Source organism: Ochotona curzoniae, unplaced genomic scaffold (genome assembly GCF_017591425.1).
Source record: "Ochotona curzoniae isolate NIBS_2020 unplaced genomic scaffold, NIBS_Ocur_1.0 scaffold_4506, whole genome shotgun sequence".
NCBI classification, from domain to species: domain Eukaryota; kingdom Metazoa; phylum Chordata; class Mammalia; order Lagomorpha; family Ochotonidae; genus Ochotona; species Ochotona curzoniae.
The window spans coordinates 72,164,975-72,183,957 of NW_024467119.1; the positions used below are offsets into that span (position 1 = coordinate 72,164,975).

Sequence of the window (18,983 nt, forward strand, 5' to 3'; positions counted from 1 at the left end):
TTAACTGTTCTACCAAATGTCTGCCCCAGACTCACTTTTTAAAAAGATTATTATTATTAAAAATAATACTTACTTATTTGAAAGACACAGAGAAATAGCAAGACAGAGAGAGTCCATCCACTAGTTCACTCCTCTAATGTCCAAATAGTTTGGTCAGGGTTAGACCAAATTCAGATGCCATGAACTTGGCTCAGGTTTCCTACTTTGAGGACAAAGATACACATACTGCTGCAATCAGCTGCTGCCTCTTAGGGTGAGCATTAGCAAGAAGCTGGACAGGACAGGGAGTCTGGGTTTGAACTCAGGCACTCTGCTATGGGACACGGGCACTCCAAACAGGTTCCACACCACATTCCTCCCAGCAAGTACCTTTTTACATACATGACCTTCATTATTTATTAAAGAAAAAAGGTAATTTATCCAAATTGATATTTATCAAAGGTATAATACGTTTAAATGTTTACAAAAATGCAGAATAACTGAGGCCTTTTTAATAAAGATACTTGATATAATATTCAATAACTGGATAAAACAAAAATACGTTTAATGACATCTGTTCCATTTTAAAGTCACCTTATTGAACGATACATCATAAAATCAATAGTTGTACATCTAGGAAATTTACCAATGGAGCTCTCCTCCACTGGTGTGTATATTTTAATCTGTCTCATGTGGGTATCTCTTCCATTTTGGTGATTGGCTAGAACAGCAATCTGGATCATGAATGTGCGCGTTGGCTTCTTATGATTATCAGTTAAAGGAACATGTATCCAGCCACTTGGTTCCACCAATTCAAGTTGCTGCCAAGAAAAAAAAAAAGCTGCATTATGCTTTCATCCAATGAATAGCAATCAGAATGATGAATGTATTCTAAAATTAACTTACAATGAACAGTTTGCTCACTGAGAGAATGTCATTATGACAATAATCATCATCAACATTTGAGTACTTTTCTTGTTTACATAAACTTATATAAGTTATATAACATTAGAAAGTATGTTTCAGCAGCCTTTACAATATGTGAAATTATTGTATGATTAAAAAGTATGTATCTTTTATAACTATTATACATTTATTTAGGTTGTTCATACAAATAAAGCATTATGATGATGCTAAATGATACTGCTATCAACAAAACACATAATTTCTGGTTCTATATGTTCAGAAATGCAGGATGCTGTTAAATAAAAAAAATCAAGTTTACTGTCAACTAAATGGGACTGAAGACAGTTCTGTACCTATGACTTACTTGAACTTGGACAAACTACCCGTTCTGAATCATATTTATAAAAATGCAAATGATATTACCCATCTCATATGGTATTAGAAAGATTAAATAAGATATATACTTAAAGAAGTAAGTGATAGCTCTAAGTTGTATGAATAGGGTATTGGCATCCTGATTTTGGATGGCAAGTGTTAGCGAGGCAGAGGTGGATGAGGTATATTCCCAGGCAAGAGTTACACAGAAGTGGCAGTGGATACACTGCAGAGGACACAGAGACAGCATGGCTGTGTGGCAGTGGAGAGACTGGCCACTGGAGATCCGAGTTCTTCAGCTGAAAGATGAGATGAATGGCTGACAGAGGGGCAGGTGACACTCCCTGACATAGAAAACCAAACACCAGCCTAGACAAAGAAGGGATGTTGCCGCAGGTCTGTGTAGGAGAGGAATATACAACTCACTTCTCCTTACCCTTACAGAATGTACAGATTGGAGGGAAGCGGGCGTCATCTTGCTGGAGGCCCAGATTGACCATCAGAGCCACGAGATTAGTGTGGGGGACTCTGAAAAAGCAGTGACCTGGATGTCAGCCTGGGTTTGTGTGAGCAAGCAACTAGACTACCATACCATGGGACATCCACTTAACCCAAAGAGAGAACACATTTTGAAAGTTCTGTCAATAAAACAGGACCATGGGCCCCGCGCTGTGACCTAGGGGTTAAAGTTCTCGCTTTGAATGCCCTGGGATCCCATATGTGTGCCAGTTCTAATTCCTGGCAGCTCCACTTCCCATCCAGCTCCCTGCTTGTGGCCTGGGAAAGCGGTCAAAGATGGCCCAATGCTTTGGGACCTTGCACCCGTGTGGGATACCTGGAAGAAGTTCTTGGATCCTGGCTTCGGATCGGCACAGCACCGGCCATTGTACTCTATCTCTCTTCCTCTCTGTATATCTGACTTTGTAATAAATATAAATAAAACTTTTTAAAAAAAAGAAAAAGAAAACAGGTCCATGACTGGCTACCCTATTAAGCCACAGAGACACACTTCAAAGTTAAAAATTAGAGGAGAAAAACCAGAAGTTCATATTGAAATGCCCAATAGTAAAAGGAGATACATAAGCAACATGATTAAGGAAGACAATATGACTCACTAAAAGGAGCACAGAAAAACACTTTAATCTTAGAATGCAAAGATGAAGAGATTGAAGAGGTGCCTGAAAAAGAATTTAAAGAATGATTATAAAGCTATTCAAAAACAATGAGAAGCAAATGCAGGAATTAAGAAATCTTATACACAACAAGAACAAAACCTTTCCCCACAAGATGAAATGTTAGAAATGAAGAACGCAATATGTCAAATAAAAAATAGCAACAGACTTGGAGAGGCGGAAGAATCACTGAACTTGAAGACACATCTTTTAAAGACTCTCATTGAGACAAAAAGAAGAAGAAGAAACTACAAAAACCAAAAACAGTGCTAAATACCTATGGAACATTATTAAACAGCCTACACAAGTATCTTGGGAGTTCCTGGAAATGCAAAGAAAGAATGTATTCTTCAATATGGAAAAGAAAGGGATATCCAAGTACAGAAAGCACACAGAACTAATAGGACCAGAAAAAATCTACACCACAGCATATCACAGTCAAGTTTTCTACAGCAAAACATAAGAAAAAATTTAAAATATGGATGAGAGAACAGACAGGTTACCAATAGAGATTCTTCAATCAGACTTACAGCTAATTTCTCTCTAGAAAACCTACAGGCCAGGAGAGAATGGAAAAACATAATCTTTAAGGATTAAGTTCACCAAGAAGTAACTGTAGTAAATACATATTTACTATATATGTGCACACCCAATGTCAGACCACCTGGTTATTTAAAACAACTATTAATAGGTCTAAAGGGAGACATGGACTCCAATATAATAATAGTGGAACACTTCAACATTCTACTAACATCAATAGACTAAAAGTCAACAAAGAAACAAAAGAGCTAACTTATACCACTGATCAAATGGACCCTAATACAGAGCTACAGGAATTTCATTACACAGATGCAGAATACACATTCTTTCCAACAGTTCAAGGAAGCTTCTATAGGATAGAATGATAAGGGAATGTCAACAAACTCAAAAGAACCAGGTTCATAGCAAGTAGTGTCGGCATTACTTGCACCCAGATAAACAACCTATTAATGTTTCTCAAGGATCTAAAAAAAGAAAAAAAAAAAAGCAAACCAAACGTAAATTAGCAGAAAGAAATAATCAAAAGTAGATAAACAAAACTGAAACTAAAAAAAAGATAGAGGATGAATCCATCAGTTTGTTCTTTGAAAAGATTAACCAAAGTCAAAAATAATTGAAAAAAATTTAAAAAGAAAAAATTAACCAAAGTAACCAAAGAGAGAGGACCCGAATCAATAACATTGGAGATGAAAAGAGAAATATAACAAAGGACATCACAGATATACAAATAATCATTGGTGAGGAAGGGCTGGAAGGAATAGGCTAATAGGCTGCAAATGCCAGCATCCCATTTGAGTGTTGGTTCATGTCCTAACTGCTCCACTTCCCATCCAGCTCTTTGCCTGTAGCCTGGAAAAGCAGCTGAGGACAGCCCCAAGTCTTGAGACCCTACACCCATGTGGGAGACCTGGAAGAAGCTCCTGGCTCCTGGCTTCAGATCACTTAGCTCCCACCATTGTGACCACTTCGGGAGTGAGCCAGCAGATGGAAGATCTTTCTCTCTATCTCTCCTTGTCTCTGCAAATCTGCCTTTCCAATAGAAATAAATATTTTTTAAAAATAAGAAAATCATCAAGAGTTGATAGAAATAAGTAGTAATCATCTTAAATTACTATAAATATACACAAAAATGGAGTATGTAGAGGAAACATAAAGATGGACATATTCCATCTATTGAAACTGAGTCATGAGGAAATCGAAAATCTAAGGAGATCAATTAGGCTACTACCAAACCTGTCAAGAACTAATTTCAATTCTTTCAAATTTATTCAAACCAACAGAAACAGATGCATTCCTCTCAAACTTCTATGAGGGTAAACATCACCTTATACCTCAAACCAGAACAATGTAAGACAAAGAAAGAGAATGGTAGACCAATGCCTTCAATGAATATAGCTGCAAAAACCCTTAACAAAATATTAGCTCATACAATCTAACAACACATTAGAAAAAATCATTTACCTGGACCAAATGGGATTCATCTCTGTTATACATGGTTCAGAATATGCAAATTAATAAATGTGATATATCACATTAACAAGTTGAAGAATAAAAACCATATGATTATCTCAATAGATGCAAAAAAAGCACTGATGAAATAAAACACCCTTTCATGATAAAAAATCTTCAGCAAACTGGGTACAGGAAGATCATTCCTCAACACAATCAAAGCAACAAATGAAAAACTCAATGTCAGCATCATATGGAAAAAGGAAAAGTTGGAGGCATATCCACTAAGATCTGCAATCAGACAGGGATGCCCACTCGTACCAGGGCTATTCAATACAGTCCTGGATATCTTAGCCAGTAGCATTAGGCAGATACAAACAACAACAGAAAACAATGCTGTCACAAGGAATAAAGAAACCTAGCAATACGCTACTAATGTATTTTACTTCAAGGACTGTGCCTAATTAATTCACATCCAAATAAAAACAAGCTTTGTAGTATTTGTCATATATCCATTAAAACACTGTTGGGCTCCAAGGTTATTTCTGTAGCTTAACTACTGTGAATAATGGTTTCATAAAAGTGCAAACATAGATAACCCTTTAGCACTGTTTTAATTTCCTTCAGATATATGTATCTAGTGGTTGAGTTTCTGGTTCATAAAGTAGTTCTAGTTCTGTTTTTTGATTTTTATGTAAAAGGCAGCGAAGCATAAAGGGAGTAAGAAAAACAAAACCCATCTTTTCATAGGCAGTTGTTTTTATATTGAAAGATTTCCTTTATATTACAGAATAAATGATTAAATATCTTTCATTATTTTTGCTTATTTCTCCCTTTTTTAAAAGGTTTTATTTTATTTTTATTGGAAAGGTAGATATACGGAGAGGAGGAGAGACAAAGAAGAAGATCTTTGTCCAATGCTGCACACCCCAAGGGGCCACAATGGCCAGAGTTAAGCTGATCTGAAGTCAGTAGCCAGGAGCTTCTTCCAGGTCTCCCACATGGGTGCAAGGTCCCAAGGCTTTGGGCTGTCTTCAAATGCTTTTCTAGGCCACAAGCAAGGAGCTGGATAGGAAGTGGGGGTTGCTGGAATTAGATCCAGTGTCCATATGGGATCCCGGCACTCAAGGCGAGGACTTCAGCCACTAGGCTATGAAGCTGGGCCCTTGCTCGTGTCTTTATAAGACATCCATGGGTCTGGCATGATAGCGTAGTGGTTAAAGCCCTCACTGGGATCCCATATGAGCACCTGTTCTAATCCTGGCAGCTTCACTTCCCATCCAGCTCCCTGCTTGTGGTCTGGGAAGGTAGTCAAGGACAGCCCAAAGCCTTGGACCCTGTACCTGCGTGGGAAATCCAGAAGAGGCTCCTGGTTTTCGGACTGTCTCAGCTCCAGCCGTTGTAGCTGCTTGGGGAGTGAATCATCGGAAGGAAGATCTTCCTCTCTTTTTCTCCTCCTCTCTGTATATCTGCCTTTCTAATAAAAATAAATAAATCTTTAAAAAAAAGACATCCATTAAGACTAACTGAAAATGAGTAAGTCAAAAGAGCTGAGGTTTAGTTTCTGTTACTAATCCAGTCATAAGTAATTACTAAGTTTTAAAATGTTACTGTTTAAGTGAAGATAAGCATAGAAACATAAGTGTTGGTAACACACAGTCACACAAAATGGCAAACAAGTCTCTATAGTTCCAGTCAGTTTCTCCATACACAAAATGAAGGGACAGGAGAGAACATCATCCAACGTCTGTCTCATTCAGTGAGTTAAAATAAAAGAAGTGGTACGCAAAAATGTTGGGTCCACAAAGATGTCAATATCCTCTAAAACTTATGAAACTACTCATTTACACGGCATAACAGAGTAAAAGATACAATTATGTTAAAAACCATGAGATCAGAAAATGATCCTGGATCATCTGGGTGGGTTCAGTGCAAACATGAGAGCAAAAGGCAGGAAAGAAAAAGAGATGTGACAGTGGGGGCAAAGGTTGGAGTGGCACAGCTACAAGACGAGGACTAGGGACAGTCTCCTGAAGACTGGAAAAGGAACGAGACATTGTCTCCTGGAGTCTCCAAAAGAGAATCCAGCTGGCTGAATGGTGATTTGGATACACAAGACCATTTGGATGATTTAAAAAGAAAAAGATTTATTTATTTGAAAGGCAGAATAACAGAGATAAATAAAGATAGAGATCTTTCGTTTGCAGGTTCCATCCCTGAATGGACACACCGCACAGGCAAGGCTGGATTCATATGAAATGCCAGCATTGCATTAAGCATGTTAACCTGGATTATGGACCTCTAACTTCAGTGAATACATTCATTCAATAAATTTTATGTGAGAAACAATGTCCTAGGGCCATTTTATTCACCACTGAATATAATGAAATGTATTTCCAAAAAAATTACTTAAGGAAGTACAAAAGATATCTAAGTACACTAGCAATTCAACAGTCTTAAAATAGATCAAAACACTAGCTGGTTAAAGACCTTCTAGCATAGGCCATATATATTAGGCCACAAATCCCAGTTTCAAGTACATTTAAAAAGTCTGAAATGTTACCATGTATCAGACCACAAAGGAATAAAACTAGAGACCAGCAGCAAGAACAATGGAAGATTCACAAATACATTGAAATTAAACAGCACACTCCTGAATGACCAATGGGTAATGGAAGAAACCAATAAGAGTATTTTAAAAATTCTAGAAATAACAGAAAATGAAAACACAACATATCGAAACTTGTGGGAAATGGCAAATGAAGTATTCAGAGAGAATCTTACAGCATTATGTAATCAATTTAATAAAAAAGAAAAATAACCACCAATCTCCTTTAAATTCTGTGCGGAACTTGTAATCACTGAACAATGCTGACCACTGAATACCAGTCCATGCAAAAGCTATGGCTCGGGGTTTCTCTAGCAGGAGCATATCCTATTACCTGACATGATGATGACGGGTCACTTTAGGCAGGTCCATGACATCAACTAGCACATGAGAGAACCATATCCAGTGGTAGATTCTGTGAGGGATGTGTGGGCCAAACCCCATGGAAATACTAGCCCCACTGGTTAGCTCAAGAGTTGAGGTGGTGATGGACTAAGCTAGGTGTGACCAATGAGCCTGCCATCACTCACAGGTAAAGGAACCCACAACAGTCTGGACTGGTGAAGGCAGCAGCACCCGAATGTGCATCCTGAATATGGTGTGAGGTGGGTCGGGCTGCAACGTTCACCAGCTCATACAAGGCCAAATGGAAGGCCAGACTATGTCGGGCACTGGCCTAAAACCCAATGGCATGTATGAGAACTGGGTCTGGTAGTGGGTCAAGTGGAGGAACTTGGGAAACTCCCCTAGCGGGTCATAGCTCCTGCTGGTAAACACATGGTCCAGACCTGGGAGTCGGACAAGCTGGGCAAAGTAGCTCCAACAGCTGGCTAATGGGTGAGTTGGTAATGGAACAGTGTGGACTGGGCAGGACCGGACAAATCTTAGCCCACAAGCAAAGTTAGAAATCAGGATGGAGCACTGGTCATGCCGAGTTAGGCTATTGCAGCTACTAGTCTGCGTGAGCCAGGGACGCTAAGACACAGTGTCTAAGGCAGGGGTTGGCACAGGTTAGGGGCTGTGCCAAGCTGAGCCAGAGCAACCACTGGCATGTGTGCGATCTATGGCAGGGAACAGGCCCAGTTGGGGACACCCTAGTTTGGTTGAGATTTCCACCAAGGAGCACATGGCTGGAATGGACTGCGTTCTGATCAGGATAGAGCTGTAGTCTCACTTAGCACTAGTGGCCTGGGACTGGACACACCAAGTCGGCCAGACTCCAACACCATCTGGTGTTCTGGAGGACCGGGATAGATGAAGGACGGACTAGGATAGGTCTCAGCCCCTACTGAGCCATGTGGGAGCTGTGATTTTTCATCAGTAGCTTTCTCTACCAACCCAATTGCAATAGAATCAATCTTTCCAAATATGCTTGACTACTGATTTCCACACTCTTTTCTTTCTCATTATCCTATTGGGTAACTCTGATCCCTTTTGTACCTTCATATCATCCTATATATAATCATGATAATCAACCCTTTACACACTGAAATCCAATATTGCTCTCCTACTCTTTTACATTTTCTGAGGTGAACAGGAGGGAAAATTCTGACAAAAAGCAATTCTCTGTCTATTCTATTTCTATTAGATAAAAAATAACGAACCATACTGACTGGTCTCACATATACAGGAGCCTGCAAAATTCCTACTATATTCTTTTAGAAAATTTGCTTTCAATGTCTGAGACAGCTGTTTCTGATCTCCTCAAATTCTAGTATCTATTCTGATCTCTAAGTTGGTACCTTATTCCACTGATAAATCAGAAGCAATCAAAACAGTATCTCATTAGCTATTATACAGTACACAGGCTCTTCATCTTTGAAGCCAGTTCTTTGATTAATTCAAAAGGGCCAATCCCTTCTACTCAACCAAAAACACTCTTCTCACAATAAACAACCTCTCCCTCAAAATAACCTCTCTCCTTCATTGGAACACTACTGCCAGCAACCAAAACAAAACAAAACAACAAGAAAAAATCCAAGCTGTGATATTTGTCATTTTAAGAGGAAAAAGTAAAAATCTTTCTCAATCTTACTTCCTTCTCTACTTTTTGCTTGAATTCTCTTGTTGCTCTTTATAATAGAACTCTTTGAAAAGTTGCACCCAAAGTCTTCCTCTAATTTCATCTGCTATTCTACATTTATCACTTTCCAATCCAAAATTTAGTTCCTCCATTGAAGCTGATCTTGTCACAGTGACTGGTAATCTGCACACTGTCAAGTGAATGTCCTCTTGGAGTAATCTGTTAAAGATATCAAAGGTAATTGCTGGACCCTGGGTTTTACTTAACGATCTAATATATTTTAAAATTTAAGAATTTTTGCATATTTTAACTTAAATACATGATTTGGTGTACCAAATATATTACATGGCTTACTAAAGATAGTAAGAGATTTTAATTACACAGAAAGTAATAGATATAGATAAATGTATGAGTTAATTAGATTAAAATGTTAATGTTAAACTAAATAATCTATATAAAACTGTGCTTAAAAATATTCCTACCTTGCTAAGATGTCAGTACTATCCAAAAAAATCTACAAATTGAACACAATTGTCACAAAAATATCAGATATTTGTTGTGTAAAGAGAAAAACAAAGTTCTGACACAATTTTCTGATTTCAAATCTTACTGCAAAGCCACAAATAGTCCAAATAATGTGGTACTGACATAAAGGCAGAAAAGAGACAGTAGGACAGAATAGAGTCTAGAAATAAACTTTTATGATAAAAAGCTTGCCAAATGTTACACACAAATTGAAAGCCTTTTACTTTTGCTAATCATGTGTTCCTTGTAAATGAGAAACAGGTCAACTCCTTGGGAGTTCCTTCATGAAAGCTGTCCCTTGTCCCTACCCTTATTTCTTCTCCTTCACTGACCACAGCTCGGAGCTGACAAACTTCTGCAGTAACTCAAAAAGAGAACTCTCAACACACGAAGCAGAAACTTCTAGAATTTTAGCCACCCTTGCACTTAGAACGGAACAGAACTAGTTAACAGCAAGGATGACCTAGTTCTAGAGGAAAAAGAGTCTAACATGATCCAAAAGAAACTTCAGAGGTTCCAAATGTGTTAAAAGGAAGGATGCCACAAAAGCAGCTTGACAAGAAAGCAGCCAACTCAAAGGGCTCCCTGTGCAGAGCAAGCTCTTTGCCCTAGCGAAAAAGGCAATACCTCAGACAGTGACTTTGAAAATCAGAATTGGTCACCCTGCCACAAGTGGGCAAAACACTCACAAATGCCTTGCAAGTCAGAAAAAGTTTCTGTTCAGAGAAACTTCTCCAGAAGGAATTCCAAAGAGAAAATATTACACATATAGCTTAAGTCATCTTAGTTACCTTTTTAAGGCAAAAAACAAAAAAAAAGAAGAGCTAGACAGAGTGCTCTAATAGTTGACATGAACAATTCTGAGTGAATTTGAAGTCAACATCCATTTCAGAACATGTCATCAAACGTCAAGATGGTAAACACAGAATAAGCAATTACAGAACTCTTTGGACTACTTTCCAGGCTAATTACATTAATTGTTAATCATGATTAAAGATTAATATGCAAAAAATGCACATCTGCTTATTAAAATTTTACAAAAAGTCTCTATTTTAAAGTCTCTATTATGTTCAATTCAATATAACAATTTTGTTGTAGAAAATTAAAAAGTCCAATCTAAGTAAAAAAGAATTAAGATGGTTAAAAGAATGTAGTGCAGTGAATGTCTGCTTGTCTGATCGACATCAAGTCAGACAAGCAAAGACCTAGATGCACATTTAACTTCTAGACAACTTCAAATAAATAACTTGCACTTGCTAAACTTCTATTTCTCCATCTATTAAGATGAATCTTGTAAAACTGTCATCTGTGTAGGTTAAAGGATAAAACTAGGATAATTTTATTCCTCTATAATTGTCACTTCCCTCACAGGAATATTGTAAGTAGTAAGAATATATAAATTTCATAATAGCAAATCCTTGTGATTCTCTCTAGTTCAAACCTTCTGATCCTTCTTACAAAGTCCACGTAATCTTAGAGGAAGTGTCCTTCTATAGTGGCCTCTGTACCATTCCCATCTTCAAAGATTCTTCAAACCCCTCTCCTCTTTTCCCTGTCTCTCTGGAGTCTATTTCTTCAGTGCTCTACTCCTCACACTCCTGCCCTAGAAATACATTCACAGCACAGAGTTTAATTTGCATAAGTATCCTATCCCATCTTTTTTAAGTTCCTGACTTGAGGTACCTTAAGAGGTAACATGCTGATGTGTTAGTCCATTTTCTGCCATTAGGATAAAATTACTTGAAGTTCAGCACTTTATTAAGAAAAAGTTGATTGAGCTCAGGGTTCTAGAGGTACAATGATAGTATGACATTGGAACACTTGTCCTTATGATGACTTCACAGTAAAGGGCGTTACTAGTGTTGCGAGCAGTACATTAAAAAGATGGATTCACGGAGGCAGCGGCTCTCTTCTTAACAACCTATTCTAGTCTGAACTCATTCAGTCCCTCGTGACCTGGACTGATCTCTTCCAAGGGTGGTGTTGCCATCACCTAACTTCCTTCCAGCAGGCTCAGGTCTCAGCACCGGCACACAGGAGACCCAGCTCCAGAGATAACCCATATGCAAATCACAGCAGCTGATAAATCAACACTGCTCTCCTTTCCGGATGCAATACCTGAAGGGATGAGCAAGCGTACAAGGTTCTACAGGGGAGGTGCAAAACGGGATTCTTCAAGAGAAGCGACATGAAGAGCCTCTAGATTGCAAAAATCCCCTCTTATAAACTTAAGCTTGTTGCAAATCAATGCTTCTAGTGAAAATAACTATAAAGAAAACATTTTAGAACAACATCGTTTAGCGATCTCAGAGGGTTTCTGCAGTAGTGAGGACTAGTGGAAGCTAGGATTCTAGATAGGAGAGAATGTCCAAGAAGGCCTTTCTATACCCACTTGAACCATGGGAGCATTTGTTGATTCTGGAAAAGGGTACAATGCTGAGAACTGTAATTCTGCCCAGGTAAAAGGTTGATTATTGAAACACATAGTGCCATACTAATGATTTTATTATTTTTTTCCAGAACAGACTCAATTAGAGTCTTCAAGGGATTCAATTACACAGCCTATTTTCCTGTGGAAATAAGCATTACATTCTAAAGGTGTCTATGTTGGAAAGCTGAAGTATTAGGCAAAGAGTCTCTGAATCACTGCACAGCTCCTGGAAACTTTGCTGAACTGAGAGGTGAGGACTAGGAATCTAGAATCTGCCAAGGGGAAGGATCAGTGAAAGCACTCAGTGGTCATACAGGGTTAAAGAATACAACAGAAGAACCTTGCCAAAACAGCAAAGTAGACTGAACTCAGGAGGCAACAGGGAGAATCAACCTGCCTAGGAGATGAAAATGAACTCTCATTAAAAAAGAAGAAATCTTGTAGGACAAATCCGACCAAAAGAACAACAGTGTGGGACACAAATGCAATGCATACTGACTGACACTATGGCATAGCCGGTTAAGCTGCCACACTCCTTGTCGGGAGGTTGGCTCCAACTTTATCTGCTCCACTTCTGATGGCGCTTCCTATGCAGCAGATGATGGCCTAAGTAGTTGGACTGCTGGAGCGCAGATGGGAGACCCAGATGGCGTTCCTGGATCCTGGCTTCAGCCTGGGATGGCTGTGGCTGTGGTGCCCTTTGAGAATGAACTGGGCAGAATCAATCAATTAACCAGTCAGTCTCTCCCCTTTCTCTCCCTGTGTGTCAGCGTGCAGGTGTGTTATCTCGCACTCCGTCACTCTGCCTTTCAAATCAGTCACGCCATCCCTTAAAACATGTGAGCCATATATACGATTTAAAAATTTCTAGTAGCCATATTAAAATAGAATTTAGTGAAATTAAAAAAGTAAGTTTATATTTACTGTATCCAAAATATAATCAATTCAACATATTAGCAGTATAAAAAGTTGTCAATATTTTTAATTGTAAGAAAGATTTTCTTATAGTATTTAACAGACAGGAATCCTCATGGTTAACATTATTAAGAAATAAAAAACAAACATTAAAGAAATAAATGAAAAGATAAGGAATTTCATCTGAGAGCTGGAATATATAATTCAAGAGTTAAAAACAAAGTACTTGCAAAAAGCAATTCATTAGAATGCTTTAGTAGATGATACATGATCCAAAAAGTGGACAAATTCCTAGAAAAATAAAATTATTGAAGCTAGAAAAAAATAGATAATGTAACATACTTTAAAAACCTCATATAGCTACATATCAATTGATAATTTTACCAGCTGTACTGACTTCTTTCAGCCAATGAAGAAATAACATGATGTTAAAAAGGCTTACAGAGAATGAACAAAAACAACTGTCAATTATTTTTAGCAGCTCACATAACTTTGGTTAAAAATTTAATGATAAATTGTAAGAAAGAAAAATTATAGACCAAGGAACCAAATGTAATACTATTATAAAAAGGGTAAGATTACTTCAGGTATGCAATCAAGCTAATTCATTTTGTTAATAGTAAAAAAGAGAAAACTCGCATAATTATTAGCTCGCTAGATGCAAAAACAAATGAATAAATAAAAAGAAACCACAAAACTCAGTAACTATGGTTTTAAAACAAAAAAATAGGAAGAGAATTTATTTATCAGAACGACCAATAAAACAGATGAGAGTTCAGAAACCTACACATTGGCAGTCATCTGATTTCTTTCAAAGATAACTTGAAATGAGCAAAATTTCTTAACAGAAATGAATTGCTCAAAAGACAAGAAAATAAAGACATAAAACTAGAAGAAAAAAAATTTTTTTTTTTTTAAAGATTTATTTTTATTATTTTTTCATTGGAAAGGCGGATATACAGAGAGGAGAGACAGAGAGGAAGATCTTCCGTCCGATGATTCACTCCCCAAGTGAGCGCAGCGGGCCGATACTATGCCGATCCGAAGCCAGGAGCCTCTTCAGGGTCTCCCACGCGGGTGCAGGTTCCCAAAGCTTTGGGCTGTCCTCGACTGCTTTCCCAGGCCACAGGCAGGGAGCTGGAAGGGAAGCGGGGCTGCCGGGATTAGAACCGGCACCCATATGGGATCCCGGGCGTGCAAGGCGAGGACCTTTAACCCACTTGCGCCACCGCGCCGGGCCTGAAAAAAATTTTTTTAAGAAAGGAAAACCAATGATACAATACAGGAGGTAGCATACCTAACAAATGTGAAACCAGAAACACAGAACAGAGAGGAAAAAAACAAATTAATACATCAGAATGCCTCGCAGGCCTGAGGGACAGCACTCACCAGCCAGCATAATTAAGGCACTGTGTGCACTGTAAAGCACAGTATCATGGAATTTCAGAATACCAAGGATAAAGAGGTGCTAAGAGCTTCGAGAAAGAAAAACAGGTCACACACAAAGCATCAGAAGTCAAGAGCGGCACTGTCTTTTTCAACATTTACAATGAAAACCATGAGGCAATGGAGAATGTGCTTAAAGTCTGAGGGAAATCATTTTCAAGCTAGTCTTCCATACCCATCCAAATCCTCCCTCAAGGGGAAGATTAAAATAAGGTTTTCAGTCATGCCAGGTTCCAGCAATATACCTCCCATGTGGTACTTGTATTCCACCACACACATACACACAAAATGAAGTAAACCAAGAAAGATAAAAATCTGGGATCCAAAATTTAAGGTGAATGAGACCCCGGGGATGAAGCTGATGGAAAGGCAGCCTGAGGGGTCTGCTGTGTTAATCCAAGAAGCCGATGCTGGAAATGGAAGGCTTTTTTTTTTTTTTTAAGGAGAAATATTTGTGAAAGAAAATAAAGAAGGAGCCAGGAGAGGCTGAAAGAGTGGCCAGACAGCAATGTGGGTCTGACCTCAGGGGAAGAAGGCAGCAAGGAAAGCAAGCCGGGTTGGACATGTGTTCAGTCCACAAGCCTGCCGGTCAGAAGACTCCACGTCTCCCAGGCAGGAGCCTGCTGTAGTTACTGGCTGATCACATGGCCCTGGCAAAAACAATCTGGTGGCTTTCACAGAGCAGCAACTGGAACCATCAGTAAGTTTACTCCTTGTGATCACAGATCAGAGAGGAACATTCAAACTGCCACCTCAGGTGACTTTGTAACATGTTACACTGTCTTGTCTACAGGTCATTTCCAAGTTGCCCTCCCTGCTCTGTTTCTGTTTAGGTGGGGTACAGGGAGGCATCTTCATGCAAGAGGTGGGGGGCACAAGTAAAGCTTCAGCCAATTTGTTTTTGACACTCCTGTCGGGTAGAATGATTTATAGATCACACACATTGCCACCTTTCACTGGCTGACCTGTTGTCCCAGGGCAGCATGCAGGCCTCTCGCTGCTCCTTTTTCCCAGGATCTTCCTGCAGCATGTTTAACTCCCGGGCCAGGGATATGCTTAACTCTAGATGAAGGGCACCAGCTTCTTCCGCAGGACATACACAGCTCCAGGGGCGGCAGTGAGGACGGCCATCGAGTCCGGTTAGTCTTCTTGGGTTCTAGCTCAAGCTCATGACTTCTAGATTGTCTCTGTTCTCTACAACTCCACAGATATCTTCTCATCAACTGTCTGCTCTGTGGGCTTCAAGCTTATTTGTTTCTTCAAATATGAAGATAGCCCTATAGGATTAATTTAACAATTTCCTACTTGCAGAACATAAAATGCCCGGAACATATTCAGCATATATGATTCCACACAACAGTACTGCTTCTCTGATGCAATTTTCACTGACATTCTGATAGGGAGCTAACCTGGAGGCTAAAAGGCAAGGAGCTAGGGGGAAAATGTGGGGCTGAGATAGCGCGTATGTCTGGGCTGTTTCAAGGAGATAATTATATCATTTCAACAAATGTCACACACACACACACTACACTAGAAAGATAAAGAAATGGAAATCTATGAAAAGAAATGGTGCTGTAAAACTAAATCTTGATGTTTTCCAGGTATATGTTGTCACATTTTATACATACAAATATCACTTAGAATTACACACATCTGCTATGTAAAAGTAAGGGCTAATGTGGTAGCATAGCAAACAAAGCCTCATCATGCAGCACCAGCATCCTATATGGGCACTGGTTCATGTTCCCACAGCTCTACTTCCCATCCTGCTTCTTGCTAACGTCCTGGGAAGGTAGTGGAGCATCGCCCAGGTCCTGGGCCCCTGCACCCATGTAGCAGACCCGACTCCTTGCTGCAGCTCCTGGCTCCCTGTTTCAGATGGCCCAGCTCCAGCTTTTGCAGCCATCTGGGGAATGAATCAGCAGAAGGAAAATCTCTCTATCTCTTCTTTATTTTTTATTGGAAAGGCAGATATACAGAGAGGAGAGAGAGAGAGAAAGATCTTCCGTCCGATGATTCACTCCCCAAGTGAGCGCAACGGCCGATGCTATGCTGATCCGAAGCCAGAATCCTCTTCCGGGTCTCCCACGCGGGTGCAGGGTTCCAAAGCTTTGGGCCGTCCTCGACTGCCTTCCCGGGCCACAGGCAGGGAGCCAAAAGGGAAGCGGGGCTGCCGGGATAGAACCGGCGCCCATATGGGATCCTGGGCGTGCAAGGCGAGGACCTTAACCACTGCGCCACTGCGCCGGGCCCTCTATCTCTTCTTCTAACTCCACCTTTCGAATAACCATCTTTTAAAAAAATGAAATGTCGGGCCCGGCACTGTGGCCTAGCGGCTAAAGTCCTTGCCTTGAACACACCGGGATCCCATATGGGCACCAGTTCTAATCCCGGCAGCTCCACTTCCCATCCAGCTCCCTGCTTGTGGCCTGGGAAAGCAGTCAAGGACAGCCCTAAGCCTTGGGATCCTGCACCCACATTGGAGACCAGGAAGGAAGTACCAGGCTCCTGGCTTTGGATCAGCGCAGCACTGGCCATTCTAGTCACTTGGGGAGTGAATCACCAGACGGAAGATCTTCCCCTCTGTCTCTCCTCCTCTCTGTATATCTTACTTTGTAATAAAAAATAAATGAATCTTTAAAAAAAATTTTAACAATTAAAAAAATGAAATATAAAGGCAAATATCTCCCTCTCAAATGCGCTAAGATAACTAAGAAGATTACTCCCAAGGAATGAAGTGGTGGTATGAGACAGGGAGTCAGTGCTATTGAGACAGTGCTATTGTAACCCATTCATGTATTTAACCTATTGTACTTATTTTTACTGTAGAAAATAAATTTTAAAAGTAAAAATTACTATAATTGAAAATATAAGACTGAATCAACAAAAAAGAGGGAAAGATCTGAAAATACCATATCTGAATTGCACTGAAGTTCAAAAACAGGAATTGAGCTATAGCTTGGCTGCACACGCACAGGGAATAAAGGCCTAACGACATGTCCATAAAATGTTAGGGCAGCGGGCCTGGCGTGGTAGCCTTGCAACTAAAGTCCTCACCTTACACGCCCAGGATCCCATAAGGGCACTGGTTCTAATCCCGGCAGCTTTGCTTCCCATGCAGCTCTTTGCTTATGGCCCGGGAAAGCAGTTGAGGATGGCCCAAAAACGTGGAACTCTGCACCTGTGTGGGAGATTCACAAGGGCTCCTGGCTCCTGCTTTTGGATCAGCACAGCTCTGGCTGTTGTGCCTGCTTGGGGAGTGAACCAGTGGATGGAATCTGACATTCTAATAAAAATAAAATAAATCTTTAAAAACAAAAAGATGTCAACACAAGCAAAGGCGGCAGAGTCTAAGCTCAGCTTCTGAGCTGCACACATGGCTCTGTGTCTCACACTGAACAGGATCCCTAAGCTCTGTGTATGTGTTGGAGAGAGCTAAGTTCTAAGCACATAACTGAAAGAACTGCACAAACTCCAGACTACAGTTGCAGAACTCCTGCCGCGACACAGGAAGTTTGACTGATGCCATGTCCTTGATATTCCAGATAACAGAACCGTGTAAACGAAATACATGACAGCTGTTCCTTTTTTGCAAGTAAAAAAGTACAAATGAAAGTTCATCTTTTACTTTAGAGCAAAAAGGAAATAGAATTTGTAGGCAGGGTAGGCATAAATGCTTATATCTATATTTAGGTAAACATAAATTTAGACTTTTCACATGCTTGAATAATTAAGGAATAGCAAATTGAAAAGTACACTGTCTTCTTTTTTTTTTAAATTTGTTTATTTTTATTTGATGATACAGTTTTATAGGCTCTGGGATTTCCCTTCTCCTCTCCCCGTTCTTCCCATCACCCTCAACCAAAAAAAGAAAAAGTGCAGTTATTCTATCAGTATAAATTTTGAACAGTAAAGAAATATCTAAAACATGGAAAGAGGAAACTAGTATAATCAGTTCTGTATTGAAGAGATATGGTTATAGGTTGGTCTATCACTAGATCATAAGTCACTGAAAAATAGATGGAGATAAAGTTTTAGAAATCACTGTAAACCACTGTCTATGTAACTCATTTAAACACCAAAAAAATATTGCTCTTTAAGACCCAGTTGAATTAGAAAGATACATGAAAGTAATGTTCAGTATAGCAATGAAGGCTTTAAAAATATTATCACTCATTTAGGCTGCTGTGAAAAGGAGTGTTCAAATGTAACTAAGGCAGTACCTACACGCAGCAGGTGGCACAGCCAACAGATATTTTTGATTAAGAGACAACTCTTCCTAGAGTAAAAAATAAGTCATACGCAAAGCATCAGAAATCAAAAGTAGCACTGTACTTCTAAATATTTACAGTGAAAACTATGAAATCTTTAAGAATGTGTTGAAAATTCTGGGAAAAAGCTAATTGCAAACCAAAATTTCATACACAGTCAACTAACTGAAAGATTCTTACTTGCAAGGTTATCACAATTCCATGGGGGTAATGTGTAAATGTAAAATTGTGGTTGCAAAACTGTAATTCAAATTAGTTAATAAAAGAACTCTGAATGGGACTGAGCTGAAAAGTACAGGAACCATTTAGGAGTGGATGAAAGAGACATCCACCAAACAATTAA

The 18,983-nt window shown here is 39.4% G+C and overlaps 1 protein-coding gene across 1 annotated transcript in view; it reads right to left on the minus strand.

Moving 5' to 3' along the window:
* Window positions 1-377: 377 nt before the first annotated feature.
* Window positions 378-18,983, minus strand: part of ANAPC10 (anaphase promoting complex subunit 10) — a 66,930-nt gene continuing 48,324 nt past the window's right edge. The window contains exon 5 of the mRNA XM_040967095.1: window positions 378-800. Coding sequence (XP_040823029.1) covers window positions 570-800 — 231 coding nt within the window. The 3' untranslated portion in view covers window positions 378-569. The remainder of the gene's footprint in view (window positions 801-18,983) is intronic.